The 24,725-nt window shown below is 44.1% G+C and overlaps 1 protein-coding gene across 10 annotated transcripts in view; it reads left to right on the forward strand.

The window, feature by feature from the left end:
* Grb10 (growth factor receptor bound protein 10) overlaps nt 1-24,725 on the forward strand; it is a 170,812-nt gene that overhangs the window by 141,018 nt on the left and 5,069 nt on the right. For all 10 annotated transcript variants that reach the window (XM_020185877.2, XM_020185876.2, XM_020185880.2 and 7 more), the window contains 9 exons: nt 2,745-2,860; nt 3,823-3,891; nt 5,555-5,692; nt 6,955-7,065; nt 9,852-9,950; nt 14,802-14,879; nt 16,527-16,643; nt 17,459-17,525; nt 17,710-17,797. In XM_020185877.2, coding sequence (XP_020041466.2) covers nt 2,745-2,860; nt 3,823-3,891; nt 5,555-5,692; nt 6,955-7,065; nt 9,852-9,950; nt 14,802-14,879; nt 16,527-16,643; nt 17,459-17,525; nt 17,710-17,797 — 883 coding nt within the window. The remainder of the gene's footprint in view (nt 1-2,744; nt 2,861-3,822; nt 3,892-5,554; nt 5,693-6,954; nt 7,066-9,851; nt 9,951-14,801; nt 14,880-16,526; nt 16,644-17,458; nt 17,526-17,709; nt 17,798-24,725) is intronic.

Consider the following 24,725-nt stretch of genomic DNA (forward strand, 5'->3'; position numbering starts at 1 on the left):
TGAAAAGCAGCACTTGCAGTTTAACCAAGGCCCCTGGAATAACAGGAGGTTTATGGGTAGCCATGAGTTGAAAATGAGGAGAGCTTCACAAAGGTGCTTTTCACCCCCTGACTGCTGTGGCCACCCTGCCCAGGGCCGCATGTCACCAGCCTGTGGCCACACAGCCTGGGACCCCCACTGTGGTTCCCTTAACGCTGAGAAAGGAAACGGGAATTGAGAGAGAAGCTTCAATTTCACCCAGACCAACACATAGGGATCCCAGGGCCCTCTGGGGCCACCAGAGTGACCCACGTGAAAGAAGCCTTCTCCTTCTGAAGTGCGTAGGCTGGCTAGGCAATCTGCAAGTTACCAAGGCCACACTGGCCACCAAGTTCCCTGGTATTAAGCCCTTTCTGACCACCTGGAAACTTCACACTGTGCACATGCACGGCCATGTGCAGTGACCCCACACGGTTCCCAGGACAAGAGCAGGGAGGCAGGAAAGAAGGGGCTGTCAGCAAGGGCCAGAGCCTGTGTGCACTATGGCTGTGCGCCTCAGCTCAGCAGCTCCTGGAGGGGCCACCTTACCTTCTCAAGGTTTGTAGACAAAAATACCTTCTGCTTCATACCTAACCATCCTGTCATCCTGTAGGTTAGGATACTCCTTCCCTTTTTTAGTTCTTCTTATTTTACGTGGTAAAAATACTTTGTTCTATAAGCCAGTCATTATCAGGCTGTTGGGTTGTCGACTTTTGTTTTGTTTTGTTTTCTTGTGATGACAAAGAAATTTTTCTTTGCATAAGAAATCCTGATAGAAGTCATTGATTTATTTTCTCTCTGAAAAATTTGTGGGAGGTAGTACTGGGATTTGAACTCAGGGCCTCACACTTGCTAGGCAGGCACTGTACCACTTCAGCCATGCCCCCAGCCCTTTATGCTTTAGTTATTTTTCAGGTAGGGTCTTGTACTTTTGCTCAAGGCTCTTCTTGGGCCACAATCCTCCTACCTATACTTCTCTCATACCTGGGATTATAGGAATGAACTACCATACCCAGCATATTGGTTGAGATAGGCTCTCACTAACTTTTTGCCTGGACTGTCCTCAAACCTCAGTCCTCCTATTTATAGGCACTCATGTACACACCTCTGGGCCAACCAGAGATCCATTTTAAGTGAATGACTGACTTGTCTTGGGTTATGTTTTAGTTGTACTCAAGTTGAGCATGGTTGTTCTCTTTTTCTGCCCTGGAGAAACATAAGAGGTGTGTTTTGGTTCACATGTTATGGGAGAAGCCCCTCCCAGACAGGAGTAGATGGGTATAGTTATTCCAGGTTTGCTGGTTATGTCAGGTCTGGCTTTTCTGTGAGCTTCCTGGCAGCCCTGAGGATAAAAATTCCTTTTCCTTCACCAATTCTGGTTTTAAATACATTTCAACCAAGGAATCAGATCAAAACCCAAGCTGAGGTCAAATCAGCTCAGAATTTGCTTGTAGTACTAGCAATGGCCCATTTGGAATGAGAACCATGGCCGCAATTATCCTCTGGAGAGAGAAATTCCCAAATTCTGAGATCGTTAGATTTGGAAATGCTTTTTCCCTCAACTTTGTCCCTCCCTTCCAAGCTAAGACTTGTAGAGACTCGGTTCTGGCCACCAGAAGGGAGATAAAAGCTTGGGGAGGGACAGTACTGGCCCATGATCACTCCATAGCACCTGAATCTTTTCTGTGCCATGTTGGCATCAGATCTCACGTGACCTGCTGCAGAGTCACTTGTGTCACATATTCTGTTTGACGTAGAATTCCACATGCAAGAATTACATATTACATAGAATTACATATGAAAGACCACTTAGACATTGGGTTGTGCATTGAAGAGAGATTTTAATTTAGCTTGTCTTTATTCATAGTGTTTAGTTCTCATCATTAAACTTTTTGGGGAATCCATAGAGAGGGATGTAACGCCCATCAGAGAGCAAAGAGGCCCACCTTCTCCAAGGATGTTGTTGGGCTGTCTGTCGGCCAAGTTCCTCATGCTCCATGTAGAAGTAGAGTGTTGAAGCAGCAAGGAGAATAACCAAGCTTTGTAGAGTGATAACAGTGCTTAAATACCGTGCTCCGAATGATGTGTGTGTGTGTGTGTGTGTGTGTGTGTGTCCATGTGTCATTCACAGCCAGCACTCTGTGTGTTGTGTGTTTTCTTCTTGGTCCTCACAGATAATCCATTTGATGTGAATAGTCCATGATGTGGTCAGGGCTGGCGTAGGTCTGTAAGATGAGTGTGTTGGTCCATGGTGTCTGCCTGCTCCTGTATTGTATTCCCCAAGGCAGGGCCAGGCAAGCGAGTTTCATGGACACCAAAACTGCTACAGAGCTCCTGCTTCCATGCCCTCCTCTCTTACCCTTGCTTCCTCTTTTCCTTTGTCTTTGAATATTTTCCCGGTTGTTACAGTCTGTTGTTCTTCACACAAGCTGAAAAATTTCAAAATGTAAGGGTAAAATCATTGGACTCCTTCCTTAACATTTTTGTTGATGTCAAGTGTAAAAAAAAATAAAATAAAAGTCATTGTTGACCTGAATTCTGCATTCTGTGTCTGTAAAACCACTAAGGCTTTGGGGGGTGTGGGGGGTAATTAAAGAGAGATTTCAATTTGGCTTCCTCATCTTCATTTACAGTGTGTAAAGAGCGGGAAGTCAGGCAGGTTTGGTCGTTGATTGTGCAGCTGCCCAGAAATGACTGCCTGTCTCATGTGATGCTTTCCCCTACAGAGAGGTGCTTGGAAGACCATGAACTGGTGGTCCAGGTGGAGGGAACCATGGCAAGTGAAAGCAAATTTTTATTCAGGAAGAATTATGCGAAGTATGAGTTCTTTAAGAATCCAATGGTGAGTCTAATCTTTTCAGATTTGGAGTTATTGACATCTTTGTTCACAGGGGGATGAATAGCATCAGATTATCAAAGAATTAACTGGCCCTTGTGGGATTGCATGTGAGTTTAAGAATCTGAGTTGCTATTTAACCAAGCCATCCTTGCTCAAAACCTACTTTCTCTCTGCCACTTCATTAAATTCCATTGTGACCTTCCCCAAATAGTGACAACAGAAAGAGTGTTAAGTCAGTGAAGAGGGGAAAACCTGGGCCTTTGTAGTTATTTTGAGAGTTCACAGTCAATGTGGAACAAATGGACAAAACATACAGCGTTGTCCTCTGCACACGGCCAATATTACCTCATGACTATAGGTGGAAAAATGAGCAGAGAACTCTGAAGGTTTGGCATGTTGATGTCATCACCTTGGTTTTTCTTTGCTTTTCTATTCTGGGGAGGTGTGCTGTTCTGTGATCTTCTCGTATAAAAAGCCCCATAACTTTCATAGCGTTTATTCTCCTGAGTCCTGGGCTGAAGAGTCACCTTGGGGAGAAGACCTGGGCCCACTCACTTCTTGGTCATAAAATTGAGCTGCATTTTTATTGAAAAGAAAGAAATGTGGTAACTCATTCTAGATAACACAGCAAAAAAGGCCCTTTTGTATTCAGGAATTCTTATCTCATACATGCAAAGTAGCACTGAATTATAACCTCGGCCTCCCCTTTTTTGCGCGCATACATGCCACAAGGCACAAACTCCATATTACATAGAATAGATATTCCAGATTTGACTGTGTCATGTAAACAAACAGAAGACAGCCCTTCGAAGTAGGTGTCTCTACCACGTGAGAAGAGAATAAAAGGGACCATGATTTAAAATACAAATGTATGTAACACTACCTGTAGGAATGCTTTTAGTACTAACAGATCTGAAGGTTGCTTCACCACACTTAAATGTATTTTTTTTTCCCTGTTTCCTCAGAACTTCTTCCCGGAACAAATGGTGACTTGGTGCCACCAGTCTAATGGCAGTCAAACCCAGCTTTTGCAGGTATTGGGGCAAAAACAGAGTTTCTGGCTCAAATAAAGTTTGTAGATGAAAGTCTTTTTGGAACTGTTACGGCAGCTTATAAAAACTTGAAAAGATTACATCTTTAATCACATATTAACCTTGGCTGCTAGTGGGATTCAATGCAACTGGAAATAAGTGTGTGCTTGCTTGGGAAATCTTATGTGTAGGCAGGCTCCCTCAAAGCCAAAGAAGCATGTTTACACAGGATAAACTCACTCCAACTTAGAAGCAAGCCCATGATGCTGTTGTTCAATGTGGGCGCATTAGCAAGATGGGAAAGCCCAAATCTCACTGTGGGCATCACTGCCCAACAGGGTGGACATCACGACAGAAATACTGAGTCCACCTTATAGTGAAAGCTGAGTTGCCACAAAGTCCTTTGAAAAATAACTTACTGTACATTAAAATTAAAGACACTTGGTTTAATTGTCCTATTTTCTAAAATGTATTCCAAGAAAACTTGGTCTTTCCCCCCACTCCTGACCAGAGGACAGGGCCACCAGAGCCTCTGGGCTGAGCTCTGCCCCACATTTCTCTTGAGGAGTCAGGAGTGGAAAAGGAGGTATCACTGCTGCACCCCTAGATCTGGGTCTATGTGCAGTGTGCCAAATGAGGGAACAAACCATTCTCAAAGACAACCAGTAATTTCCATGTAGTGACACATAGAAACTACTAAAGCTCAATTCCTACAAAATCTTGTGCCTTTTTTCTGCTTCGATGACCACTGGGTTTCTTTCCATCATTGGAAAGATGAGAGCATTAAAGAGTTGTGTTCTCATGGTGTTTTAGAAGCCACTCAGCCATACCACACGTCTGTTCTAGGAAGAACAGACTCAGTCATCACTATCCACACATGAAGACAGTGAAATGCAAATTGCTGTCTAAGTGCCTTGATTCTGAGAGCATTTGTATGCTGTAAGGGTATGCAATGGTCCATTGAGACTCTGGAAGGACTGGACCCAGGTGCCCCAGGGTTCTGTCTGGCTGGGCACTCCCACCTGTGGCAGAGTTTGGTCTACTCATCCAGGGTAGAGGAACAGCCCCAACATACCTTCTGCAACACCCCCTCCCAGACTTCCCTTGTGACCTGGCTCTCTGCCTCTCTTCCCTGTAAAAGTATTGAGTTTTTTGTTTGCTTGTATTTTAAAAAGTCTTCCTCCATAAGGCTGCTTGTAAGAAGAGTTAGTGGAGACGGTAGGCTGTTGCCAATGGGTCCCCAGCACTTAGTGTGCTGACAGTTGTCACTTACAGACCTCTGCATCGGATGCATACATAGATAAACATGGCAGGCAGGTGCTCATTCTTAACCCACAGTGCCCCCAGTCACTTGCTCCTGGCACTTTCTCTTGTCCTAACTCCAATGATCAAATTAGGTATCTCTTAGAAGTCTTAAATAAGGTGCAGAATCCTGAAATGTTCTGTCTTACAGAGAAATTTCACAACCTTCTGTGTTTCAACGCAAATTATGTTCCATCTGACACCAGTGTAGATGGGATTTTAAGACTTTTGAAAGGAGAAATCTCAGTGTGAACTCTGAACAAGAGTATCTTAATTTGGAAAATGTTAACTGTGTGCATAACCTCTGTGCTATAATCACTTTGTGTGAGCATTGTCCGATTTTTAAAAATTCGCTCTTCCACAGAATTTCCTGAACTCCAGCAGCTGTCCTGAAATTCAAGGGTTTTTGCATGTGAAGGAGCTGGGAAGAAAGTCATGGAAGAAGTTGTATGTGTGTTTGCGGAGATCTGGCCTTTATTGCTCCACCAAGGGAACTTCAAAGGTGAGTTTTAAATCCCACCCTCACCAGCACGGACTCTGCCCCAGGCAACCTCAGACTGGGCACACTCAGAGTGAACTTGGCCTTGATTTTTAATGCACCTGAGTCTCCTCCAACCTTGCAGTAACTTATTAATGAGCTAATTGCCTACCAGCTAGATACAGTTGACCAGCCTACTGGTCTACTTCAGAAACCAGGCAGTCATGCAGACCTAGAAAGCTCTGGGCCACATCACTCCTGCACTGGCCCTGGCCCCCAATTATGGGTTGTGAGCAGGCCCTCCTGGCCTCCCTCAGTCACTGCAGAGACTGACTTGGGATTGAAGCTGGCCATAGGATTGCCACCCTACGTGTCTATTTATGTCTTTTCTGCAGTCAGTTGCAGTTTTGTTTGTATGCCCAGTGGGAAGGGGAGATGAAATATACAAAATGCTATAGATGTGAAAAGTGACCTCACCCAGCATCTCCTGTGGGCTCTTTGCACATTTAGACCTAGTCTTTTCTTGTGACCATCCCTCACGTGCCCTATAGTGAGCTTTGTTCAAGCAACCTTGGAAGAGCATTTGCTTTTGAAGAGCTGCTGTCTTTTCTGCTCTGCCAGGAAGGAGGGGAGCTGGTGGGGTCTCTGGTGAGGATGCTGAGTGCCAGGCTGACCTAGTGCAGCTCTGGGAAGTCAGGAGCTGCTGAGTGTACATGCCAGAAAGGACGCCATCTTCAGAAAGGGGCTCTGACCTGCTATAGGACAGGAAAGGGCAACGTCTTGTTGTCCCTACTCTGATTTACATAGTTACCTTCCCCTTCCGTACTGAAGCCAGGAACAGCTTGTGGTCTAGAGCAGGAAACAGAACCTGACTGGCGTGCTCAGGAGAAGTGCCATCCTGCTATTGGTGGGAAAACCAATGGCACCATTGAGCCCTTAGCCTCCCAAAGGTGTGGTGGCCTTGCCAAGGTGTGGTAGCTTGGGGCTATGGATTCTCTCCTCGTTTTTCCTTGAATATTTGGTTATGGGGCTTTGATTGGGCAGAAGTACAAATACTTTCCAGTGGGCTTGTGTCTGAGAATTTGAGAGGTGGGATTTTTGGATGAGAGCTTGGTGGATTTGGTTTTCATTTAGCACTTATTTGACACAGCAGTGGTCACAGCCTCTGAACTGTCTTGAGGAAGTGCATGTTAGCACACACAGGCTTCCCTGCTTTTACAAAGACATGACAACAGTTGTTCTCTGCTGTGGTTGAGACACAATAACCCCACTGCTGTTTGTTGCAGGAGCCCAGACACCTGCAGCTGCTGGCTGATCTGGAGGACAGCAATGTGTTCTCCCTGATCGCGGGGAAGAAGCAGTACAGTGCTCCCACGGACCACGGGCTCTGCATCAAGGTGCTGTGCCGCAGGGCTGTCCGCAGACTGGACATGGGAATGAAAGCCATGGGGTCCTCTCCCGCCCAGCACTTGGCGTGGCGCCTTTTGTTTTTAGCAGAAACATAGTCTCACAGGGGCTTGTTCATTCCTGTACAGACATTTCTGGGTGCTTTTGATGTGGTGGTTCTTGAGTAGCTCAGAAGCACAAGAGGAAGCAGGGACATGATGGATAATGCTAGTGAGTAAGTGGACTAGGACTGAGGGCCAACCAGCTTTTGGCCTCCAAAGCTAGGCTTTGGCCATAGCCTGGTAAAAGTAATGGGAGAAGGAGGCTCATTAGGAAAGGAGACCCCCCACACTCCCAGTCCATCACCCTGTAATCTCCAGGTACTAAGTAAGCTGGCACTTTCCATATGGGCCTCTGGTCATGAAGCTATTCAGATAAGAGTAACCACAGTACCATCTGCCCTTTGTGTGGGCATATGCAAATATATATGTGCACACACACTCTCAGGTGCACACAAACACGAGTGTGCATGCTTGCACACATTCATGGCAGGAACATGTTCTCCTCTCCCCTGGTGAAGTTGTGGCATTGTTGATAATCATACTGAATACTTACCGCGCATGAGATGTTCTAACTTTTTATACCCATCATCTCACTAATCTAAGTTGGCCTCATTGCCACATGGGGTAGCCAGTGAGTACTTCTGCTTGAAGTCCACCTCAGTAGGCTAACTTCTAAGCCAGAGCTCAGAACAAGACAAAATACAAGGAGCTACAGGAGAGAGAAAATTCCATCCTAAAACAATATCTTTGGCAGTGGGGTGGTCCTGGGGTTTGAACTCAGAGCCTGACACTTGCTAGATAGGCACCCTACCACTTGAGCCACACCTCCAACCCTTTTTTGCTTTTAATTGTTTTTCTGGTAGAGTCTCATGTTTTTGCCCAGGACTGGCCTTCAACCACCATTATCCTCCCTACCTGTTTCCTCCCAAATACCTGGGACCACAGATGTGACTCTACCACACTCAGTTGAGAGGTGGTCTTGCTAACTTTTTGCCCAGGCTGGCCTCTCCAACTGTGATCTTCCCAGTCCCTACTTCCTGAATAGCTGGGATTATAGGCTTAGATATCATCTTAAACCTTGCTCGCTGAAGGTTCTTTTGGTTGCAAGTACAGTATTACACTTATCCATGACTTTGATTTTAATGGTTTCAGTTACCCATGGGTCAACAGGGTCTAAAAAAATTAGGTGGAAAATTCCAGGATACCAAGGTCATGAAGCATCCCTGTGTCCAGTATATCCACGGTGTATTTGCTACCCACCTATAGTAGCCATCTCTGTTAGCAGATTGACTATTATGGTGTCACAGTGCTTCCCATAAGTAAAAACATGAAAGGTTTAGATCTCATAAGAAAAGTAAAAAAAAAATTTTAAATCATAGGTTCAAGTTTTTGAGATCCATGGTGAGAACTTTTGTCTGTAAAATTTTGAAAAATGAAAACTGAGCTAGTTTTGCTGTCCCACCTCCAACTGCAAAATTTGGGTCCACAGTGTGTGTTAAGTGCTTCATTGATCTGGGTACTATCCATGTTTTCAGGCATCCACTGGGACTCTTAGAACATGTTTCATGAGGTTAAGGGGAGACTGCAGTAATAGCTATATACTTCAAACCAGCTAAAGTAAGGTCTGCGGCAGCCTCAGGGGGAGCTAGAGATGGAGCCAGGTAGCTATTACCTCTTGCTTCTCACCAGCCCACACTGGTGGCACTCCTTTTCTGCAGACCAAAACCCCAACTGAATGCAGGGTGACCTTCAGTCCTCCAAATTCCCAAAGTAGAGAGCTCTTCCCCTTCCCTGTGACACTGTTCTCTGCGGAGAGGTAAGATTTTCATGTAGAAGTCCAGGTTGGGGTACCCCTGTAGCAAATACCTCAAGGTATTTGATGGCTCACAGAGTGTGGGGGACTCGCATGCCGGATGCAGCACTGGCCACTGGACTTTGGTCTTCTGGTGCAAAAACACTCGTGATATTTTCACTGTTCTATCATAGCATTTGATTTATCAAATGTAGTCACCCATCCTTCTAAGTGAGATCTCAAGAGCTTTGAACAGAGAGCCTAATATTAAGAAGGGTAGAGCCAGGTTTTCTAACCTTGACACTATTGACATATAACCCTGTCTCTGCTGGGTGTACCTGTCCCCTCTCTGTGACTGCAGGAGCTGTGACATTTTCCCCACCTGCCCAGCCCATTTGCTTCCACCTCAGACCCCTTCTCAGGGTGGGCATTGGTCTCACTCTTTGGACTTCTGTTTGTGGGCATCCCTGGGGAAACTTGGACACTCCACAAACTGGAGGTGCTCAGGGACTTTTCCCCCCTTGCCAGCTTAACCATGCAAGGCACCGCACCCAGCTACTCTGTCTCAGGAGGTGACTGGAGATCTTTGCTTCTGTAATTGGGGAGGCTGATTGTCCCCATAGACTCCAGAGTTCCCTCCACAGCAGTGGATGCCTTCCTCTTTGTTCACCATGTTCACCCTACTCATAGCCTTTGCTCTGCTTTCTGATGCCTCTGAAATTCCATCAGGGAGGACTTATTCTTCAGCTAAAGGGAAAAGGAATTGCAGAAGCCCAAGGCTGGGCTGTGACTGATCCTTAATAAAGGCTTGTCAAGCAGGTGCATGGATGAACTCTTACCTACTGTGCTCCCTGCTTGGGTGACATCCAGCTGGTAGCCTGTGGCTTGAGTCTGATTCCTCCTTGCTGTGTTGCACTAATTTGTTTTCTTTTACCTTCTACAGCCAAACAAAGTCAGAAATGAAACTAAAGAGCTGAGGCTGCTCTGTGCTGAAGACGAGCAAAGCCGGGCCTGCTGGATGACAGCGTTCAGACTCCTCAAGGTATTTGATGGCTCACAGAGTGTGGGGGACTCGTGTGCCGGATGCAGCACTGGCCACCGGACTTTGGTCTGTTCTGGTGCAAAAACACTCGTGATGTTTTCACTGTTCTATCATAGCATTTGATTTATCAAATGTAGTCACCCATCCTTCTAAGTGAGATCTCAAGAGCTTTGAACAGAGAGCCTAATATTAAGAAGATTAGAGCCAGATTTTCTAACCTTAGCACTATTGACAATTTGGGTTTTTTTTGGGGGGGGCGGTGATAATTCTTAGTCAGGGAAGAGGGAATCCTGTGTATTGTAGAACATTGGCAACACCCCTACTCTCTAGATAGCAGTAGTCCCCCTCAGCCGTTTGAGACAAGAAAAAATGCTTCTAGACATGGCCACACGTACCCTGGGCACCAAGGGATTGTCCTGACTGAGAACCACTGGGATATAAAGAATAGATATGTTATTCCATTTTTTTGTTACCGTAATGAAATGCCTGAGGCAGGCTAACTTTATAAAGAAAAGTTTATTTAGCTCACAGTTCTGGAGTCTCAGTGTGCTGGCATCAGCTCAGCTGTATTGAGGGTTTCTCTGTGTCACATTGTGTATGAGGCGGGAGCTCATGTAGCAGAAACAAACTACATCCCCAAACAGATTCCCTGCAAAGGTACATCACCAGTGATCTAGGACTTTCCTCTAGGTCCCATCTCTTACAGGTTCCACCACTTGGCACCCAAGCCTCCCCCCACACTTGAACCCCCTCTAAACCAGAGCAGCAGCAGTTACTTTGATGACCGTGTAGACTCTCAGCTTCCAAAAAGCCAGGACATGAGATGCCATCGCTGGGACCATTGCTAAGTTTCCTGGCCTTCAGTTCTCAGATGGGTTAACGCTCTTGACAGCAGCCACATAGTAATTGCTGAAATGATTTTGCCCCAGTCTTCACTATGGTCACATTACACAGCCTTCCTTTGCATGCATGCCGTGTGTCCTACATGTTAGGAATTACTTACATCTGTAAAGCTCACTCACTCGAGGTGACCAGGATGAGCTTCCTGCAGTCCCACTGTGGCTGTTGGATGTGGTGACCGAGGGCTCCACAGTGAGCCACAGTGGCCTTTCAGCTGGTTCAGAGGCTCAGGGGAGTTGGCTGAGGAGATGAGTGAACAGATGGAGGGACAGCTCCAAAACCTCATGGGGAAACCACAGGACGTGAGCTCCACAGGGCTCCATCTTGTTTTTGGGAGACACTCAGAACACAAAAAATCAGTGCAATTATAATTTCACTATTCCATCATAGAAGAGCAAATGTTGGTGTTAATACAGAATGTTAAAGTCATAAAACTGATGACAACCCAGTTTTAAGCCTGTCATCAGTGAGGAACTGGCTAGGTAAGGGACAGGGTGTCCATCCTGAGAGGTTTACTCTGTAGCTGTTAAAAAAATGAGTTTAGTCTCTGTGTTCTGTTGTGGAAAATCCATTAACAATTAGAAAACAAAGTTCAGGACAGTATGTACAGTACCCTACATTTTGCGGGGAGATAAAGGAGGGAAAAAATTGAAGTACTTATTTGTCTTTGCTGGGATATATGAAAACAGGATATACAACTGCAAGGAAAAATAAGTTTGCTAAGGACAGAACGGATCAGCTGTGCAGATGAGAGAGACTATTAAATAGTTTTATGTGTTTGATTATTTTTTTTTAATCTGCAAAGAAGCTTTATTTTTTCAGTACTGAGTATTGACCCTAGGGTCTCACATATGCTAGACAAGCTCTCTCTGCTACTTAAGTCATGCCTCCAGCCCTTTTGTTTGCATTTTGTTTTCGAGATAGGGTCTCACTAACTTTGTCCCAGCTGGCCTCAAACTCATGATCCTCCTGCCTCTGGAGTAGCTAGGATTATAAAGGCCTGTGCCACTATGTCCAGCTACAAAGGCGAAAAAAAAGAGAAAAAAAGAAATGGAAAAGAAAAGTGGTAGTACCCTGTTTGAAGCAACAGATTTGATTGCGTTTAGTAATACATAATAAATCCAGATAGCAGGTTCCACTAAAGGAGGAACCTTTGGTGAGGTAATATACTAGTCTGAGGAAAAAAAGTGGGTAGAGCTAACAGTGCCCCCTCATTGTAGTATTAGCATAAAAGTTTCTGTTGCATAGCATTTTCTGTAGGCCAGATACTCCCATCCCTTTACACCCATTACCTCATCTCACAGCAACTTTACAGTGTATATGTCATCACTGTTCCACTGCACAGGTGACAACACTGAAGCTCAAGGTGTAGCCACTAGGATGGGAGAGAGCCCAGAATTCCGGCTCCTCAACACACATACCATGTTTTGCCCCTCTCCATGAGCCCTAGGAAGCTGCAGGTCTACTTCTGAATGTAATTCCAGTGTGACTGCCACTTTGCAGGTCACATTTTGGTCCAGGGCTCCCTGCGTTCCACAGATGTTCAGGATACATCTGAAAGTGTCATTGTGATATTTACTTTATTAGTTCCAGCAACGTTTCTAGCCTTAAAAAAAAAATGTATTTTCTAATATTAGCCTAGCCTCCTCAGTTTTGTTTTGATGGGTGTTCTCATAGCTTTCTACTTTTCTGAGTTCTTATATGTAAGGACTATCACAATCGTTTTTACTTGGATTATCTTCATCTTTTTATTGGTACATTCATTGTGAGTTAATTGCATCATTCAGAGTGAGGATTAGTATTTATGTTTGGATCTTTATTTTTGTGCTACTGGGGATCGAAATCAGAGTCTCAAGTTTGCCTAGCAAAGGCTTGGGCCACACCTACTCACTTTATATTTGAACCTCACATTTGCTAAGCCACACCCACTGCCTTTGTATTTATACCTTCTACTTGCTAGCTTTTGTTTTTTGTCAGTTTGTCTCACTTGTATTCCTTTTCTACTTGTTTGGATTCATCACATATTTTTATTTATATTTTCCCTCTCAACCCATTTCTTATGTACCCATTTGCTATTTCCTAGTGGTTACTCTGGGCATCACAACACATATCTCTAACTTCCCGAGGCCTCATAGGATTTAGTCCTTCCTCCATCCGCAGCCTGACAGAAACACTTACTCCATTTCCCCCATTGCCCATATTGAAACATTCTGTGAAGAATATCAATTCTCTCTTTATTTAAGCACCTGAAGATGTATCATTGTGTTCTTGTTTCAAATGCTCTATTTTTATTTTAATCTCTATGTATTTAGACTCTAGTTTTTCCTAAATTTAGCCAGGCACCTGTGGCTCACACCTGTATTCCTAGCTACTTAGTAGGCTCTTGGTAGGCTGTGATCAGGAGGACAGTGGTTACAGGCCAGCCTGGGCAAACAAAAAATTCAAGATTCAATCTCAATGGAGAAAAACTGGGCATAGGTATGGTGGAAAGATCACCACCCAAGCCATCTTGGGTAAAAAAGTGAGACCCTATCTCCAAAATAACCAGAGCAAAAAGGGCCAGAAATATGTCAATCAATAAAGATCCCGCCTAGCAAGCACAAAGCCCTGAGTTCAAACTCTACTACTTGTCAGAATAAAGATTGTTTTTTCCCAAATTTGCACTCTTCTCTATGGGACTAAAAGAACTCAGCCTAGCAAATCTTTATTGAAAGCCTATGAAATGTTCTTAATTTTCATTTCACCCATGTTTTTAATACACTTCTCACTGGTTATGACTGTTTTCTCCTGTATTCTCACCAGTCCATTGTCTTCTGAGTCTCATTGTTCATGTAACAATGTTACTTGTCCTTCCTTAGTGCTTCTGAGAAAATAATGTATGTTTTTCTCTGGTTGCTCTTGAAGTTTTCTCTTCATCTGTGGCAGTCTTTCCATGACATGTCTGGGTTTCAGATTTTTTTATTCTATTCCTTGAATCTGTAGTTTGATTTTTGTTGTTGTTGTCAAATTTGAAGAATTCTCAACCATCATCACTTGGAATACATCTCCTGACCTGTTACCACTCTTCTCCTCTCACAGGGGTGCAGTTCTACCCATGTCATACAGTTCTGTCGTGTTCTGCAGGTTTATATTTTAGAAATGAGTACAGACCATAAGACCTAGAGCTGGAACGGAGCTTACATCCCATGAAGGAAATCAAGAGGAGGATGCACCCCACTTGATAACTTTGTTTCCTTTTCCTGGTTCATTGTGTTGTTGTTTTAATATTCCAAGCTGGTGGTTTAAGTCAGTCATTTGGGAGTATTGGTTGGTATGTTGGATGTATGTGAGACTTTGCAGAGCCCTTAGTTCTTATTGCTAAGACAAATGAAGTACAGACTGACCTGGCTAAGCTATAAGCCTGGTGGTTGGGGAAACCCTTGCTTTGGAACAGGCTATCTATGTACATTTGAATCCTGAATCCTGAGTTTCCAGTGACATTGGATTACTTGGCTCATTTCTCTGAATTTCAGCTCCATTTATCTATAAAATGGGGATAGTTATAGTACATAGCTCATAAAATGGAGTTGCTTAAATTATATTAATCACTTAGGATAGTTATTGACTGATAGTAGCACTCAATAAAGTTGATGATTATAATAGTGACAAGATCACAAACAATTAACTTTATTGAGTTCTTGATCTTGTCACAATTATAGCCATCAGCTGCCCTGCTTCCCTCCCAACCCAATGGTCCCAAACCAGTCAGCCTTCCTCTCCTCTGGGTGACAGAACTGAGGCAGGACTGGCAGAAACACACCATCTTGAATGTGGTCAGTTCATGGGGGATGTTAACAGGGAGTTATTTGCTGTTCTCATTCAACACTGCCCTTCTCAGCTATGGTGTTTGCTGTGGGCTGGGGCCTTGGGTGCTCACAGGCCATGCCACTGACTCTGTTCTTTCTCCTTCAGTATGGAATGCTTCTGTACCAGAACTACCGCATCCCACAACAGAGAAAAGCCTTGCTGTCTCCCTTCTCCACACCCGTGGTAAGTAGAGGTGTGGCTCCCAGTCGTCAAGTTCTTTTTCAGCTGCTGCTTCACCATGTGTTGTGAATATCTCATTTCACATGGGGTGGCCAAGAGACACTCCAGAATGAGTAGTGTGCCTTCCAGAGAAGCCAGCATGTCCCAGATGTTCCATTTTCCAGGAGCTGGGTTTTACAGTCTCAACAGCATGTGTGCAGGGAGGAAATTTACCTTCCACCCTTCTTCCCACCCCTGCATCTCCACACAGGATTATTTAGGTAGATGGCCTACTTTACTTGCTCAGAAATGTTGAGAGCTCTACAGAAGCTAGCTTTCTTGTCTTTGGTTTTTGTTCCTTCAAACCATGCATGGGACCCTTGAGTGCTGTTGCACATTATGCTGAAGTTGTTCACTGATGGGAATTATAGAGATTATAATCACACCTGATCCTTTTCAAACCATGTGGAAACACACAATCCTCTCAAAACCTGATCTTAAAGAGCCTTCAGTGTTTGCTCCTAGGAGATGACAGGTGGTGTCACAGAAAGAGCCTGGTGCTTGCTTCCTGAACTAATGCACCTGAGGGCTTGATCTGTGGATGAAGATGGGGCTTACCCTGGCCAGTCTCATTTCTTGGATGTCTTTTAGGAAAAGTTAAGAAGCAAGTGAAGGACCATATATATTCCAAATTTTACTAGCACCAAGTGTTCTAACCAGCAGCCTTTGACTACTATGAGAAAATGAGAATGTTTCTTTTATTTATTTATTTATTTATTTTTTAACAAAACTCAACCCAACCTAATGAATTTTCAACCTGAATCAGGGAAGCAGAGGGACTCTATAGCACCATTTCCCACCATCTTTATGTTGGCTTTCTGCCAGGACTCTTTTTTTTTTTTTTAATTGTGCTGGGTGGGGGTACATTGTGGCATTTACAAAAGTTCTTACCATATATCAAATATATATATTCAGTTCACCCCCTCCACCGCTCTCCTTTCCTCCCCTTCTCAGATTCCTGGAATAATTTCAACAGGTGTCATTTTTCCATTTACATACATGTGTACACAGTATTTGTACCAGGTTCACCTTCCCATGACCTTTCCCTACCTCCTCCCCCCTCCCACTGGTACCAAACCCCCCCAGACAGGACCTGTTCTGCACTTTGATTTTGTAAAAAAAAAAAAAAAAAAGACATTTTTGTTCATTTAAGATAACTATTCTGGGAGTTTCCTTGTGACATTTCCATGTATATATGTATTATAACCCAAATTGGTTCATCGGCTCTATTTTTCTTCCTTCTGCCTTAGTCCCATTCTTATGGTGGTTTCAACAGGTTTAAAAAATCTATATTCATTCTTATACAGAGAGTATACCACAATATTCACCTTCTTAACCTCTTTCTTTTACCCTCTCCCTCTTATATTTGACCTCCCCTTATATTTTTCATGATATAGCTGTATTTGTATTGAGTCTATATTCCACATATGAGAGAAAACATGCAGCCTTTGTCTTTCTGAGCTTGGCTAACTTCACTTAAGATAATGTTCTCCAGTTCCATCCATTTACTTGCAAATGAAAAATTTCCTTCTACTTTGCTGCCAGTACTCTTGAGCATACTGCGTAGATACCTTCCCTGAATCTTAACCACCCCTGGCCTTTCCTTTGCAGCGCAGTGTCTCTGAGAACTCCCTTGTGGCGATGGACTTCTCTGGGCAAACAGGAAGAGTGATAGAGAATCCGGCTGAAGCCCAGAGTGCCGCCCTGGAAGAGGGCCATGCCTGGCGGGTAAGGCCCTAGTCCTGGTCACACCAAGAAAGGCTCCTTCATGGGCTGGTACCTCCTGCCCACTGGCCTTCTCCCAGAAGAATTGTTCTGTGGGTGGTAGGTGGTGGGCATAGCTCGCCCTTGTGGATCTTTCATTCCTCCGTCCCCAGCTAGGTCCCCTGTTATCAGGGTCCCAGAGAAGAGGCAAGAGAGGAACAGAGCTCTTTGCCCTCTTTGACGCATGGGCAGAACTGTTCCTGCTGGTAAGTCATCAGTGGCTGTCCATGGAGGACACAGAGCTGGGCCCGATGAGGCAGACAGGCATTCATGTCACACTTTACCCCAAGTAGAATTCTCTTTATGTCCGAGGCTCAAATCCTAAATCTCCAGGTGGGAAGAACATGTCACCTATCTTTAAAATTATCCTGAGACATGAGAGCCGTGGGCTGTGGCTTGGAAAGCCTTCCTGGGATGTTAGCCTCAGAGTGTGGGGAAAAGGAGAAAGTCCCCAAGCACTGGTGTTCTGGACACCAGTGTTTGAGCACACTGCCTGAGCTTAATGGAAAAGCTCAAGCTTTTTCTGCTGAGATTTTTCAGGATTGTCCTGCTTTTCAGTCCTCTGTACGAGAAACATGTCACTGCTTCAATTCTGGGAAGGGTAGAAATATGCCAGGATGGTTTTGGTTTTGTTTCTAACCACTGTGTTTCATTCTCAGTGCTCAGTTGAGGGTGCTTGTGGGTTAAGAACTTCAGAACCCTGCTCTGAGGTTGGATGCTAGGTGACTTGGTGTGGCAGTCTGTCATCTTTGCTGCTGACATGGACATTTCTTTTACAGAAGCGAAGTATGCGGATGAATATCCTGGGTAGCCAAAGTCCCCTCCACCCTTCCACCCTAAGTACAGGTAAACATGGTGACTCAGCCGTATTATTGTAACCCTGACCTCCACCCGTCCCCTGAGTGTCATGGTAGTGCATGGGCTGGAGTGCAGCACAGTGCTACAGCCTCAGGAGTCAAGCTCCTCTGGGAGGGCTCTGTGCAGAGGTGCCACATCCCCTCTCCCTCTCTTCCTCTCCTCATCCTCACAGTGATTCACAGGACTCAGCACTGGTTTCATGGCCGGATCACCAGAGAAGAATCGCACAGGCTCATCAAACAGCAAGGCCTTGTAGACGGGTAAGGATGGTCCACTGATCTGTCTTTTGAGGTTTCATTGCTCTCAGCTTGTGTTCTTCATTTTAAATAACCTGCCCAGGGAGGCCGTGGTTTCACCCTCATTTTAAAGAGGAGATATCTAAGCTAGGAGGTGCAGTGCTCTTCTTAGTTAGGAAGGGACAGAGGGGGTTCTAATTCCTATATGTCCAGGTTGTATCTAGAATTATCCCTACCACTTAGAAGTTTGAACAGATGTAAAACACAAGACTAGTTATTTTTACTTTTTGCAAGGCAGCAGACAAATAAAAAGAACTTTTTTTTGCTACACTTTTTGATTTGTGTATGTCATCAGTTACCTTTGACTGAGAACGAACAGCCTCAAACGGAGGTGATCTACAAATGCAAAGAAGTTTCATATCTCACAGCTGTGATTGGTTGAGTGTGTGGCCTTTCTCACCTGGGCTAGGACAGTCAGGCTAGACCATGGATGGCTTCGCTTAGATGTGTGGTAGACTGTGGAGGCTATTGGCCAGCTTGGCTGGTGACTGGGCACACATGTTTGCTGCAGGCTAACCTGGAATCATTCCCATCATGGCTGTCCCAGCCTCTCACCCCCACCAGCACCAGTTAGAGAGGTTGGTCCTCCGTGCACAAGCAGTAGCACAACTCACGTCTCTCTACACTGTTTGCTACTGTCCCATTGGCCAAGACAAAGGCCACCCCAGGCAAGGCTAAGCATGACCAAAGGAAGGTCTGCCCCAGGTGAGGGTGTGGGCACGTGTGGCCATGTAATCAGCAGGGAGGAGCTACTGTAGCAGCCCCATACCTCAGAGTGCAGGATGCCCTAGTCCACTTATCAGAGTGGTCCCAGAGTGACCTTCTGGTAAAAAAAACAAAAAAAAAGAAAGAAAGGTTCATTAGAAATTTTTCTAAGAGAGAAAAACAATGAGTCCCCATTGCCCATCTTCAATAATTCACCAAACTTATTTTATCTTTTCTCCTTCTACATTTTTTCATCCTTTGCCTCCTTCCTTTTCCTTCAAAAGGAAATCTCAAAAGTCCTAAGGTTTTACCAATAAATATATATCAGTGCCTAGATCTCAAAAAAATAAAGACCCTTTTGTTCTGACATAATATCTTTATTACACTTAACAAAGAATTCCTATCATCTAAAATCCAACCCATCTTCAAATTACCATAGTTCATTGAAACTGGGATTTATAAATTGCGTTTGGCTAAGTGTCTTTGCCTCTCATCTCTTTTTCTTCGTTTTTTTGATCTTGTGTGTGTTGAAGAAGTGGGTCATTTGCTAATTGCACACTTGTACTTTTCTTTAATATGTTCCTCCATCTCCTGTATTCCTGAGAGGGGGTGGTCAGACATTGGTCTTTGGGGTATGAGAGTTGCTTCCGAACAGTGCTGTGTGCTCTGTTGCCTCAAAGGAAGATGGAGTCTCTGTCCTCACCATCATGTGAGGGTTGAGCCTTCCCTCAGACAACTCCACTCATCTCTACCCCATGGTTTTAGTTCCCATTGGTTAAACTTCTCTTTCATTAGGGGCTCAAAAGTTGTCATTTTTCAGGTTCTATTATTCCTTTAGAGCTGATTAGCTAAAATTTCCCTCCTCATATATTTAGTTTCCTGGAAAAGGCACCATAGACTTGATTTCACACCATCTTCCACTAGTGTGTGTGTGTTCTTTTTTCTCTGTCTCTCTGTCATGGACTCGTACTTGTTAAAGCAGGTCCTCTACCACTTAGGTCACACCCCATCCTGTTCATTCTTAACTGTCACTTCGATCTTAGATCTTTGTTTGGTTTATTTTCAGTCAAACACCTTGATGCTCAGTTTGGTGCACATCAGCCATTGGACACCTTTCAAGTTGGTTCCTGAGTTCTTTTTATCCAACACTATTAGTATTTGATTTCAGGTGTGACAAGATGTTTTAGGCTCCTGTCACAACTTCTCTTAGAAACCTTCATTCTTTCCAGTAGGACATGGTATCTAGAAGCCACAACCTTTGGGTCTTTTCATTGGACAGAGCTAGCATATAGCTCAAGGTCTTATGAATGCCAAGAGAGTTCTATACCACTGAGCCACATGCCCAGTCCTAGGCTTTTTTTAAAGCCCAAAGATAAATTATGAGTTCAATTCAAATTTGAGATTATAGAGTTTTAACTGAATTGATTTTATTGTTTCTCTTTTACTCTGAAAATCTTGGTTAACATTAATTATTTATATATGCTCATATGTATTTGTGATGTATCAAGGTGAAATATTTTCACTATCTTGAAACTATTAATACTGATATTAATTCAACAAGACTCCTGAATTGAGACTTCTTTGCAGTCTTTTTAACCCTTAAGGGGTATTGTAGGCATGTACCTTAAAGGGTATTGACATACTGTGTTAAACGTAATGTAATTCTTCCCTCTGGTTCTGCCACCAAACTGTGACTTAGGTTCGTTTATTCCAAGTGACATTTGGTGTTTATGAGTGGATCTCATTTATTTTATGTAGGATCTTTCAATGCATTTTAAATTAGGGAAAACATTTCCATGTCCATGTCAAAACAGTAGGACAAAGCCTATCAACTCTAGCCTGCCCATTCCCCAACCCTACAATAGGTTACCATTTTTATTAGTGTGTGTTTATTCTGTTTTTTTTTTAAATACAAGCAAAATACATATGTTTTCCTACTCAGCTCCTTTCTAAACATTACGTTCCCTAATTGAACATTTTCCTCCAAACTCTGCCCTGAAGATTGTCCCTGAGCAAAACGTGGAAGGTCTTCCACATTTCCATTCTCATGGAAGTGTCTTATGAATATCTTCATAAGATCTTCAGCTGGTCCTCTGTGTTATGACAGGAAACTGACACCTCTTTGCTGGGAAGTTCTTAGAAGTGGGACTGTTGGGTGGAGAGCAAAGTCTCATTTAAGATTGTGAACTAGTTCCTGCTCTCCCTTGCTGGGGTTTGTACACATGTCTGTCCCACCAGAAGTGCACAGGGAGGGACTGTTTCCCATGCCTCTGCAGAATTTGCATGTCTCTCAAGAGGCACGCTGAGAGCCTCTTCCCGTGTGCCTAAAGACTATTTAGGTTTCTTTCTCTTTTTTTGTAGTTCTGAATGGTTTCTACCTTTTGCCCATTTGTCTAACTTATTTTTCAAGTTGCAAGTGCTTTTGTTTTTCCCATTCTTGAATCATAAAGAAGTTCCTTCCTGTTATCTTCTAGTCCTTCTATTGTCTCCTTCCTGCCTTCTGTCCATTCTTCTTTCCTTCCTTGTTTATTCATTTTTGGCTTTGTTTTTTATTAGGTCGCAGATGCACTTGGAGTTATTTATCCTTATGTACTCTAAAGAATGGGTGTCTTTTGATTATGTTTCCCATGTGGCTATAAAATTATTCCAGAGTTGTGCCCTTGAGATGTCCACTGTATTGTGGAGTGGTCTCTTTTAAACCATTAGAACTGTCTCTTCTCCTAACTACAGAAAGGGATCCTTCTCCTCTAGAATTTCTGTGTGCCTAAGGACAGAAAAGCTGAACATTTGAAGTTCCTTTTCCTGTGACATTTTTGAGTTTAGGGGTGTGTGTGTGTGCGTGTTTTCTTGCACCGTGTATTATCTCTCATCCCATTGGAAGTGGGCTTTAGAATGTTCCAGTGATGTCACTGCTAATGTCCTGTCTGGAATCCATTAAGGAGCCCAGTGGTCCCCTTGCCAAGTGACATCACACTGCCTGAGAAGCACAGGCTCCACAGGGGCACTCACCAGGTGCCCCAGGAGTGGACTTGTCTCAGTCTTAGGCAAGTAGGTATGGGAGCAGGTGTATCTGGAAGAAACTTCCAGCATGAAGGAGACAAGGCCCAACCTGTGCTACAAGTTGGCAAGTTTGATCACGTGAATCACAAAAGGGCCAGCTCCTTTTTTTTCCTAGCCATGTCTGTTTTCTGTCATTCAACTTGTACTTGGGTTTTAGCCCAAGTGGCAGGCCTTCCTCGTGAGGAGATGAGAGTTTTGCCTCTGTGACTTTCCTCCCTCTACATCAACCCTTCTGGTGACCTGTGTCTCATTTGTAAGCAGTACTTTCTGTTTGTCCTCTTTGGAGTCTCGGTTGTCACTAAGGCTGTAATTTCCAGTTCAGATGTTAGACTGAGGATTGCTAGCAAAAACCAAACATACAAATGTGAGGCTAGTCCAGGCTTTGTCACATGGGTGCTCAGCTTCTGAGGGCTGGGGAGGAAATATGTTTGCAAAAAATGATGAACCAAATAGTCCATTTCAAATCTGTACTGATCCCTGAGAGAAAAATGAAGACACCCCAAGGTAGAGCATCAGACAATGGAAAGAAAGCAAGACTAACAGATGCTGTGAAAGCATCTCCTGTCACTTCAGCCTCAGGTGATTTGCAGAGCTGGAGAGCAGGGCCAGAAGGTTATAGCCATTGCAGCCTCCTGGGATGCAGATGGCCCCACCCTGTACACAGGGCCATGCCCACACATGTGTAGAGTGCATATACATGCGTGTGTACATGCACCAGGGTACGCTGAGTTCACAGCTTGCATCCTTCCTGTCTTGCTGTCCACAGCCCAGACCAGAACCTTCCTGAGAAGACCAAACCTTACTCTGTCTACCCTTCTACAACCCGGCAGCTCCTTCTAACCCTTTCAGGACAAAGGCCGTCCTCCTCTCACTCTCCCCACCCTCCGCATCCTTCCATTTGCTGGAGGGAAACTTCTCAGGCAAGGCTTGAGTTTTTGAAAGTTTTTTTTTATCCCCCTCAGGGTTGGTCTGTGTGCGTGACCTTGGGGGAATTTTCATGATCTTGGGGGAGTCACTTAACTTCTCTGTGTCCTGCTTCCTACATCCTAAAATGAGATCAGCAGCGTCACTGTGAGGACAGAAGGGGTTCATACAGATAGAAAAGGCTTCTATCAGAACCCCTCTTACAAACATGAGCTGTGTTCTTAACCTCGGTCACCGTCAGCACCTGGCCTGAGAGAGACTCAATTCTTTAAGAAGCATCATGATATCAGTCCTTCATAAAAGTGAGAAGCCCCCTGGGTCTTGCCACTGTGCTTCCCACAGCCCTGTCCCCTAGGCAGGTGACTGATGGCATTCTCTTGGTCGTTTAATGACTGCACTTGAACCCATCATACATGGGGCAGAGTGCATAATGACCTGTGCTTCAAGCCATGACCTTCTGAATGGCGGCCGGGCACTAGAAGCGTACACTGCCAGTGGCAGATGACAAAACTGAGGTGGATAAGCAGGACCAACAAGGAAGCCAACAAGTGACGAAGCTAGGCTTCTTGGTAACTTTGGAGCCAGGGGACTCCCCTGGGTTAGACAGCCTGCTAGCACTGCCCATAAAGGCCAGCCTTGAGGCAGCCTGAGGATTGCCAGGGTTCACACCCTAAAACTGGGAGGCAGGCAGTGTGCATCTGGAACCTGCCCCTCTCAGTCCTCAGCCACCTCACATTTGTCCCTAGCTTCCTGTCTGAGGAAGGAAATAGCAGGCAATGACAGAAAGAGACAGCCCTATCTTTTTACTGCAAACTTCTGTGTTTTTGCAAGTAACAGAGTAACCATGGCATTTGATTTGCAATGACATGACAATATTTTCATGGGAAAAGAAGGTGACTCTTGGAGGTGGGTGGAGGAGCCTGGGAGAGGCAACTTTTCCTCCTGCCCTGCTGTGGAGTACATTTCACAAATGATCCATGATTCTTAACCACTGTCCCCTACAAACTGACCAAGCCACACCACAGAATTCTGTTCTGTTTGGTGTTTCTCAAAGTATATTCTGAAGAGTACAAGTTCCTGCAAAATGCTGGGCAAAGGGGGTTATGTAGTTAGATGAGATTAGAAACTGTGGTGGAGCCCTTAGAGAATCAAGATGGATTAGCTGCATTTTAAAGGCTCTGAGAAATCCTGCACTAATATCCACAATGAATATTTGAATTTTAAAGACCTGAGAAGTGCTGTTGAAAAAAAAAAGTGTTTATCTTTCAAGGGAAGGTTTTCCAGTCCTATTTTATTGCCTTCTATTTGAATCTAGAAACTGCTGATTTAGCTGCGTTTGGTATTTTGATTCCTAATTTCTTTCAGTACATATTAGGGCTTTGAGACTTTTCTTCTCTTGCTTTCTGATGTCCAACTGTCTGTCTTATTAGCTATCCAGATTTGTTCATAGGAAAGCAATGACTTTATGCTTTTTTTGTGCTGTTTTGGTTATTTATTTGTAATCATTTTAAGGTTGTAGAAAAGCTACAAGAATAATACAAAGAACTCCTTAAGTACGTGACCCAGGACACTCAGCTGTTCACATGACAACATGTCTACTTTATCACCTTTTCTCTGTGAATCTTTTTGCAAATCATTTGAAAGGCATTGTAGCTTGATACCCCTTTATTTCTAAATATTTCAACATCAAATTTCTAAGAACAGGACTTCTCTTTCATAAGCACAGTGCCATTGTAAAAATTAGAAAGTCAACACTGATACAGTTTTGTTAGCTTCTCTGCACTTAGATTTTACCAGTGCTCCTAATTGAATCTTTTATAGCAAAAGAAAAATATTCACAGTCCTGGCTACGGGGTCTCCTGTCCCTGTATGGTTCACAGTCAGGAGCTGAAGTCACTTATTCTTACAGAATGTGTTCCGGCTTGCAGTAGGTATGTCCTTGGGGTTAGAGCGGCTCCTGTGGTCTTGGGGAGCAGTACAGGTGACAGGAGGCACCTAAGGGCCATTTGTCCTACTCCTGATGGTGGAAATTTGAATACTTCATGAAGACAGTTTAGAAACATGGTTTCTAAACTGTTCTAAACTGTAAGGTTAATGTATAAATATGTTACAAAAATATTAAGAGTAAGATGGGATGAAATTAGGAATTTCTTCTGTTTCTTGGCAAGCTTTCATCTGCTGGTTTTAGCATCTGGGGAAGGTC

This window comes from Castor canadensis, chromosome 2, assembly GCF_047511655.1.
Source record: "Castor canadensis chromosome 2, mCasCan1.hap1v2, whole genome shotgun sequence".
In the NCBI taxonomy this organism is placed as follows: domain Eukaryota; kingdom Metazoa; phylum Chordata; class Mammalia; order Rodentia; family Castoridae; genus Castor; species Castor canadensis.